The sequence below is a fragment of the Eptatretus burgeri genome, chromosome 7 (genome assembly GCF_056783735.1).
Source record: "Eptatretus burgeri isolate ZD-2024b chromosome 7, Ebu_testis_v1, whole genome shotgun sequence".
Classification (NCBI taxonomy): domain Eukaryota; kingdom Metazoa; phylum Chordata; class Myxini; order Myxiniformes; family Myxinidae; genus Eptatretus; species Eptatretus burgeri.
Window position 1 is genome coordinate 42,194,188 of NC_140967.1, and position 9,524 is coordinate 42,203,711.

Sequence of the window (9,524 nt, forward strand, 5' to 3'; positions counted from 1 at the left end):
AGTTTGCAACTTTCCCTTTTACCTTTACATTTTACACTCAATTCATTCGTCATAACTAGATTCCTTGAGACAGAAATTGATTTTACGTGGGTATATCCACCTGAAGTTCCAAAATCAGCCGCAATTATAATTTTGGCATGTTTTTTGTTGGAAATCACTTAAAACATGTAGAAATGCAAAAAAAAAAAAAAAAAAAAATCGAAATTTTGTTGAAAAAAAAAAAGGTGCAAATTTTTTTTTCTCCAACAATTTTTTTTTTGGGGGAGGGGTGGAAATCACTAAAAACATGTAGAAATGCAAAAAAAAAAAATTCAAATCTTTTCAAAATGGCCGCCAGAGTGGCCATATTGGATTTTGGACCAAGTGCAAAATCTAATGGCATGATCCTTGGACCATACCTAATCCCCCCACCAAGTTTCGCCGAAATCCGTCGAGGAGTTTTTTCCGTAATACTGTTCACAAACAAACAAACAAACAAACAGGAAGGGGTGAAAACAGTAACCTCCGATCTTCGATGGCGGAGGTTAACAATTGCAAAAAAAAAAAAGAGAAAAGAAAAATACAAGACAAAATCCCAACAGATGTATTGACAACTGGGAGAAAAAGACAAAAGAGCCGGGAAATAAATACAAGAGTTGAAGAGATTGGAGATAGACAAAGAAGGATCATTGGAATGGCAAAGAGGAGGTCAGCTCAATTGGGAGAGAATGAATTGTTATAAATTCCCAAAATCAAAGCCACTACACGAACAGCTTAAAAAAAAAAATGGCAGAACTGAGCCAATCAGACAAGTGTAGGTTCTGCAAGGTAGAAACAGAAAGCATGAGCCACCTCCTATTGGGATGTAAAAAAAAAAAAAATAAATAAATAAATAAATAACTCATGTCAAAACAGCTGTACACACAAAGGCACAACAAGGTATGTTGAGCACATCTGCATCGATTTCAATATCCCAGTTCCACAAAACTCATGGAAACATGAACCAAAAGCATTCAGTGAAAACAAGGACATAATGCTCATATACAACCTGATGATCCCAACCAGCGTGAACATAGAAAACAAAGCATTGCGAGCGGACATAACACTCTGATACAAAAAGGAAAAGAAGGCAGTGTCAATTGACGTTTCAGTACCCAGTAATTTTGGTGTAAATAATGCAGAAAAATCAAGAAAATTACCAAACATCAACACTTCAAGAACAAAGTGCCAAAATTGTACAAGTGATAATTGGAGCAACGGGAATGATAAAGAACTTACAAGCCATCCCTGGGAGCATTACCACAAACGAACTACGGTTGCAGCCTGTCCAGGGCTCAGTGATGATCCTGAAAAGAGCCCTCGGAAAACAACACAACTTCACAACTGGGGCCATGAATCAGGATCCTTCACCGAAACAAAATTTGGAAAATGTGACTCCTTGGAGTGCTCTGTTCAACCTTCTGAAACCAGAATCAACGAAGATAATCAACGGCACACACACTTCAATCCCACTCTTCCCTCCAGGTCTTCAAAACAGCTGTTCACCACCATCTCTTATCTTCACCCATCCAAAACCACAATTTTTTCTACCTCCGCTAATCCACCCCAAATAAAACCCCCCTCCTTCAAATTCCCTGCTTTCCTTCGTGAAAGTCCCTTGTACCCCGTCTCATCCCTCTCCCTTCCACAGATCTCCTCATATCTCTGTTCCCCACTTTTTTTCCTTCCCTCTCCCACCCCTCTTGTCTCCTGCTCCCCTTGTGCGTTTCTGTGTGTTAGCTTGTTAGCTTTCATTCAAGCCTCGACAGTGTATACAATAACAACAACAAAAAAATAAACATTTAATTGGAGTGCTTGCTTGAGTGCTTAGCCACTTGCCGAGCGCCCTACAGTTTGTGTCCCGATCGGGATGTCCAGTCGGCAGTTGCTACAAGGTAGAGGTACATGTAATTCTAAATTGTTTGTTTTATTTGACTTTGTGCAGTGCTTTACAAAGCTTATAGGATTTCTTTTATTTTTGAGTTTCAAAGCGAAATACATTTGATCATACCCGATTTCTGAGCCGTTTGCCATATTAATGTTTTCTCTAAGTTGCAGAAGCAAATTTTTTCCACCTGTCACATGACGATTGGCAGCACATCTCTTTGAAAGGTCCAGTCCATATTGCAATGTTGTTTTTAAATATTTGTTCATTGAAATTCCACCAAATCAAGGGTGAAAGCTACTCAAGGTTTTTGGGTTGTATACAGTACATACTGTTGTTGGTAATCACAACGATTCCAATCAACCATTTACCGAAAAGTTGCCGATATTGGCCAAGCACGTGTGTGTGTGCGTGCGTGCGTGCGTGCGTGTCCTCCATAACTCCAAAACCATGAAATCTAGCAGCCTGAAAACTTGCATTAAGATAAAGTTTAAGGTTGAGAGCAGGGGTCGGAAGATTATTAGGTGGGGGAAGTGTAGGGGAAACATCCTCATGGAGTACACGGTGAGGTAAGAGCAACTTAACGAAACTACGGAAGGTTTGGAGGAGTGGAAGAAGTATTGAGAAGTGTTTCGGGGTATTGCAGAAGTATTGTGTGGAAGGACGTCGAGAAAGGGTGCATCATCGAGGGCTAGAAACCAGGTATGGTGGACGGAGGAGGTAGCGAAGGCAGTTGATGAAAAGAAGGTTTGGAAGAGGAGAGAGAAGATCAAGGATAGGGAGAGGCAGCCGGATGTGGGGTTGCTGCACCTGCTTGGGCAGGAGAAAGCAGCAAGGAGAGCTGTAGAGAAAGTGAGGAATGAAGTGGAAGAGGAGGTGTACAAGTGGTGACAATGCGACAATTCACAATAATGAATTTCGGAGTTTTCCATTTCACCAACTATACATTTGAAGGGAGGAAAATGATATATAAATTGGCTCGTGACAGAGACGAGGATGGTCAGGACAAGAAGGAAGGGGGGGGGTAGCAGTGATTAAGGATGATGGCTGGAGGCTCGTGACAGAGAGGGGGCAGTAATGAAGGTGTGGGAATGGTATTTCAACGAGTTGTTGAACTGGGAAGGAAGCAATGGCAAGCTGGAGCTACCATGTTATGCAGAGGGGAAAGTGGAGTTGGAGGAGATCACAAAGGAGGAAGTGTGGACGGCATTGGAAAGGATGAAGAAGGGAAGAGCGCCAGACATTGGTGAGGTGTGTACGGAGATGATAATTTCAGCGGAAGAAGTCGCAATGAGCTGGAAGAAGAGGCTGTTGAATATATGTATGAGAGAGGGTTCAATTACAGAGGATTTGGAGGACAGGGTTAATCGAACCGATATGGAAGGGGAAGGGCAATGTTCAAGATCCGGGGAAGTACAGGGGCATTACTCTCCGAAGTCATGTAATGAAGGTGCTGAAGAGGATTTTGGATGGGAGGATAAGGAAGAGTGTGGAGATGGAGATCAGAGAAGAGCTTCAGAGGTTTAGAAAGGGTGGGGGGACAACAGACGGGATGTTCGTACTGAGACAGCTGGTGGAGAAGAGGTTGGAGGTGAAAGGTGAAATAGCATTGGGATTTGTGGACCTGGAGAAGGCCTTCGACACTGTCCCGAGAGAGATGGTGATGGCGACACCGAGATGGATGGGAGTGCCGGAAGCAGACGTCAGGTTGGTGGAAGGGATGTACAAGGTAACGAAGGGGAGAGTTTTGGTTGGTCCTGGAATGTCTAAGGAGTTCAGCATGAACATCAGTTTGAGGCAGGGAAGCGCTCTCAGCCCACTCATGTTTATCATGGTGATGGAGCTGTTAAGCAGGTCGGTGAGCTTAGGGTGCAGCATGGGGAGGATGTTGTATGCGGATGATCTGGCTGGTGTGGTGGAGAGTTGGCGGGAGATGCAGGAAGCACTGGGGGAGTTAAAGGAGGCATTTGGGAAGCATGGGCTGAAGAAGAGTATGGAGAAGACCGAGGTGATGTTGGTTGGGTAGCAGAGAAAATAAAAGAATATCAGGTTAGAGGGGAAGGAGATCAGACAGAGAAATAGGTTTGAGTATCTGGGAGGAACAGTGACCGGGGATGGCAAGTCCGAGGCAGATTTGCGGAGGAGGACTCAGGTGGGTGCAAATGCGTTCAGGAGGGTGGAGAGAGTAATGGTAGACAGAAAGATATCAAGAAAATTGAAAGGGAAGGTTCTGATGTCGTGTGTAATGACAGCCTACCTTTACGGTGGCACTGACAGAAAAAACAACAGAGGCTGCAGGTTTGCGAGAACAACTGGGTTAGGAGGATTGAGGGAGTGAAGTAGGTGGATAGGAAGAGGATGGATGAACTGAGGAAGGAGAGTGGTGTGCAGATGAGCATGACGGGGAGGTTGGTGAAATTCCGGCTGAGATGTGCTCGACACTTGGCACGGATGGGGGAAGAGAGAATGGCAGAGAGTGGATAGGTTGAGGGAGCAAGATAGGAGGAAAAGAGGTAGACCATGGTTGACATGGGAGGATTGTGTGAGGAGGGATATCTGGAAGGTAGGGGTGGTTGTAGCGTGGAGAGAGTTGGCTGAGGACAGAGGGAGGTGAAGGAGTATCATGCTCAAGGCAGGGCAGAAACTTGCTGCCTTTTCAGCCTCACCAGTCACAATCAGTGGAGCATCAATAGCAAGCATATGAGCCTAAAAGGCTTCAAAAGTCAGCAAGTGGTTGAAAGTGATGTTGTTACGAATCTGGAAGCCACGATCACTCAACATACAGGTCCTATAGAACAGTTATATCGGTAACTATGTGTTTTTAGTTAGGGTCCCCGTCCCTCGTTTAATGGGTGAATAAATGTACATGCGCTGTGAGTTATTTTGATAGTTAGGATTTTTACATCACTCACAACAACTACGGCTACTACATCTACAACTACAACAACAACGCCATCTTCGCTCTCACAGCGACAACCCTCTGCTCCCGGCATTCTTCGCACACTCGCTGGTATGTGGGTGTGTTCGGAATTCGGCGGGGATGGAATTCCATTCCCAAATATGGTCATGAACCGGTTCGCTTGGCTGCATGCCAAATAAGGGCATGTATCGTGTCCCACCCAATGAGAGCAGGCCACGCCTGAGCGGACCGCGCCCGAGAGCGACAAAAGGAACGGAGAGCAAATAATCGAGTGGGATCTGCTCGAGCGGGGAGAGTAAGAATTTGTGCCCGTTAAAAAACGCATCTCTCGAGGCTGGGCGAAAGGCATCTCGTTGCTGGTGTGCTCTGGTTCTCGGCTCGTCTCGTGGCTGGCGTGGTCTGCGTCTGGCTGCCCTGGTCCGTTCTTGACTGACTGGTGCTCCAGGAAGGTACGGACATCGAGCCACGCGCTCGCGGCCAGGCAGCCTGCCACGTTCTCGTCCCTCAGCTCGACTTCCCTCCGAGCTAAAGGGATAATAAAGACCATTTTGGGTCCATTTCTTTTGGGTGTGCGTCTGTGTGTAGGCCCGTCTGTAAGTACGAATTGTTTCAGTGCGTGTGTGTGTAAATTTGCATTCTCTATTAGTCGTGATAACCCTGCCCTTACGTGCTTCCCTCGTTTCCCCGATTACTGTGAATAAATACCCCATTTGTTAAATTTATCAGTTCGTTTCTGTATTTCTTCCATTGGCTTAGCATGGCGCGTGTTGGTGAATTACAAAGGCTGTTGCCGCTGTAAATGCACATTTGGACCGACAGGACTTCGGCAACCATCCGCTCAGGTTGCGCACGGGTCGGGCACGCGAACGGCTCGACTCGTACGAGTGCCGTCGAGGGTGTGAATACCCGGCAGCTTGCCGCGTGGATGTCTAGGTATTTTGAAGATTGGAAAATAACCCTGCATCACGTGGTGGAATTATTGACGATTCACGGTCCGGTAAGGGACCCGTACCCTCGGAGTTTTCCGAAAGGTACGATCTAGATTCCGGGTGTTCGGTAGAGTCGACCCTACTGCTCCACCTCGCGGTCGTGCTCGCAGCCGATACCCGGCTCCGCAACAATATGTTGCCCTGATGAACCCCAACAAGGGTGAAACCATGTCAGTGGCTTCACTTTTCATTTGCTTGGTGACAGTAATTTACTTTGCACTCATGAACTGCTAGGTGCCCTTCTGAGTATGGAGGCGTGACGCCGTCGTGATGAGGTCATCACAGCATTGGTCGAAGTTCGGAGAATTTCGGAGTTTCCATTGGTACATTCCACAACTGCTTCATAACAACAATGGTGGTTTACTAGTTGTGATTGGTAGACATAACACAATGTGTCCATGTGGCAGATGGCACTTGTTGGGACCAAATACAATCTGGCCTCACCAGTCACAGGCAGTGTGTGTGTGTGTATGTGTGTATGTGTGTATGTGTGTGTGTGTGTGTGTGTGTGTGTGTGTGTGTGTGTGTATGTGTGTATGTGTGTATGTGTATAAGTATTTGTTTATTTTATTTTATACACACACGTATGAACCTTATAGAATCAAAAATGGCTTGGCCGATCAACACCAAATGTTGCACACACGCTCACGGTACATGGAATGTATCATCCCAAATAGGAGCCAGGTCATGAGATGAAATAACACCTCTCCCCACCCCCCACCAACAACCTCTTGCAATTTGTCCTGTTCAAGTGCAATCGTGCAAATGTAATAACCACTGAGCCCTACTGGAGGGAGAGGATATTGACACCACATTTCACTCCCAGAGGGAGTGGGTGGCTAAACAAGTACAGTACAAGACTCACGAATGAAAATAATGATTTCAGATGAGAAAGGAAAATAATGACAGTCAAAGGCAGACAATTGTCCCCCAACTTATTACATTGGCATGCATATATCAAGTGAGGGGGTTCATGACATCAGTAAATTGCCAACTTCTGAATGCATACAAAGGTGACTCCAGTATCAATGTTCCTCAAAATGTGACCTGCAAACGACTCGAATGAATAAAGCTCTCAAAATAAACCTAATATATAATTATTTACGCTTCACCCCAAATGTATCAAATTAGCAAGTAGATGAAGTTGTAGTGGTGACAGGTAGTGTCTGCGATGGTGGTGTCGGCCGGGGAGAGTTGGTGGGGGAGGGGCTTGAGTGATGGGGATGGTGATGGTGATGGTGATGGGGGAGAGTGTTAGTGGTGGAGGCGGTTGGTGGTGGGAGGATGGTGATGGTGGGAAGAGTGAGGATTTGCTTGGGGGAGGGGGCGAGGAGTTGCTTGGGGGAGGGGCGAGGAGTTGCTTGGGGAGGGGGCGAGGAGTTGCTTGGGGGAGGGGCGAGGAGTTGCTTGGGGAGGGGGCGAGGAGTTGCTTGGGGGAGGGGGCGAGGAGTTGCTTGGGGGAGGGGCGAGGAGTTGCTTGGGGGAGGGGGCGAGGAGTTGCTTGGGGGAGGGGGCGAGGAGTTGCTTGGGGGAGGGGCGAGGAGTTGCTTGGGGGAGGGGCGAGGAGTTGCTTGGGGAGGGGCGAGGAGTTGCTTGGGGGAGGGGCGAGGAGTTGCTTGGGGAGGGGGCGAGGAGTTGCTTGGGGGAGGGGGCGAGGAGTTGCTTGGGGGAGGGGGCGAGGAGTTGCTTGGGGAGGGGCGAGGAGTTGCTTGGGGGAGGGGCGAGGAGTTGCTTGGGGAGGGGCGAGGAGTTGCTTGGGGAGGGGGCGAGGAGTTGCTTGGGGAGGGGGCGAGGAGTTGCTTGGGGAGGGGGCGAGGAGTTGCTTGGGGGAGGGGGCGAGGAGTTGCTTGGGGAGGGGGCGAGGAGTTGCTTGGGGAGGGGCGAGGAGTTGCTTGGGGGAGGGGCGAGGAGTTGCTTGGGGAGGGGGCGAGGAGTTGGTTGGGGGAGGGGCGAGGAGTTGGTTGGGGGAGGGGCGAGGAGTTGGTTGGGGAGGGGCGAGGAGTTGGTTGGGGGAGGGGCGAGGAGTTGGTTGGGGAGGGGCGAGGAGTTGGTTGGGGAGGGGGTGAGGGGTTGGTTGGGGAGGGGGTGAGGGGTTGGTTGAGGAGGAGGTGAGGGGTTGGTTGGGGAGGTGGGTGAGGAGTTGGTTGGGGAGGGCTTGTTGGGAAAGGGAGGGATTGGTTGTGGGGGGAGGGGGGGAGGGGATAGATGAGGAAGGAAGCAAAATAAGAGAAAAGTACGAGGGGGATGCAATCAAAAGCGCCATTTCGAGAGTTGGGAGCAATAAGGTTCCTCACCTCCTCTTTCCTCATCACTGGAGCTGCTCTCTTCAGACAGGTGTCCGTTGGCATCTCCACCAGTGAAGCTCTTTGTCCCACCACCAGCCCGTCCACACCTCAGCAGCTCACCTCCCTTGTCCATCACAGACGGCATGACGCCCCACACACAGAGGGTATCCGCTGTGCGCTGGACAACGATTGTGTCGGTGGAAGGTGTTCAAAGGGGAAGAGATAACCAGAGTAAAATAGATAGAGTACAACCTGAGACGGGAACTCGGGTAACCTCACGACGTGTTACTCCGCCATGGGCAGAGCGGTGATCCGTCTCACGTCCCTCAAAACTGCCCTTTCCCCATCGGACTAAAGATCTTCCCTGCAGTGTTTTTTCGTATAAACTGAGGAACACTTCGACTTTTTCAAAGAAATATTTATGATGAAGTGCAAGACAAAGGGTTTTAATGCGCGGACTATTACGAACAAGCGGAAGGTGCAAAGAGCTCGTCGTGACGCGATATGCGCGTGACAGGGGAGGGGGGGAGGGGGATTCTGTTTGTGGCCCCACGTGGCGGACGAACGACAGCTCGAGCGGTGCATCAGTGCAACTTTTCGTGTATTCACCGTAAACAACTCAATGTTTCGCTTTTTATGTTTTATTATTTTTGAGCTTGGATGAAAGAAGTAAAATAACCCAGACCCAAATACAAGGAGCATTATGACCCGTCACGACCTCAAATGACGTCAAAATCCCTTTAGTTTTGTATCCATGGTCACGATCACTCGGCCAATATGACGACATCATATTTTACTTAAATCATACATGGATTGAACACCTAGTTTCACAATTAGGCGACGTGTATTCAATTACATTTTTTTTAAACGAGTTCCGTTGCACAAAAAACACACGATGAAGCAACTGCCTCTCCTACACCCAATTTCGATATTTTGTAAACTTTACTTTCTAAAATTCAAAATTTACTAATTATTTTGCTCATGACATGGCGGCCATGGTAGTGTGGTACAAGGCAGTGCCGTGCCCCAAATCGTCAAAAACAGGCGAAAACCACTGAAACGAATATATTTTCAGTTCAGTGACGTAAACACACATTTTGTCTGTTTTTGCGTAAATATCTCCTTGTTAATAATCTTAAAGATAAACATAATTTTTTAAAAGAAGAAAAATACATTTTAATAATCACAGAAAAATACGTTGAAATAATCCCGTGTATTATCGAACTTATGACAGAATGCAGGATTTTGTCGCAGGTTGGGACCACAGTGTGGTCATTCTTAAACACATCAATGCAGCACTGGAAGGATTATGGCTCTTCACATTGCACACACCATTGTGTCGCCACCTCACAACCCCTTCGACACGTACACGCCGCCATGTTGCTAATCCCAATGATTGATTCACTGCGTCCCGCGTTGCGTCATGT

The 9,524-nt window shown here is 47.7% G+C and overlaps 1 protein-coding gene across 8 annotated transcripts in view; it reads right to left on the reverse strand.

Moving 5' to 3' along the window:
- Nucleotides 1-8,612, reverse strand: part of LOC147023108 (REST corepressor 3-like) — a 110,227-nt gene extending 101,615 nt beyond the window's left edge. For 3 of the 8 annotated variants that reach the window (XM_085888172.1, XM_085888170.1, XM_085888169.1), the window contains exon 1: nt 8,107-8,610. In XM_085888172.1, coding sequence (XP_085744298.1) covers nt 8,107-8,242 — 136 coding nt within the window. In that variant the 5' untranslated portion in view covers nt 8,243-8,610. Of the gene's footprint in view, nt 1-8,106 lie in introns of all 8 variants that reach the window. The other 5 variants (XM_085888173.1, XM_085888171.1, XM_085888174.1 and 2 more) reach the window with 3 other exon arrangements.
- Between the last annotated feature and the right edge of the window lie 912 nt (nt 8,613-9,524).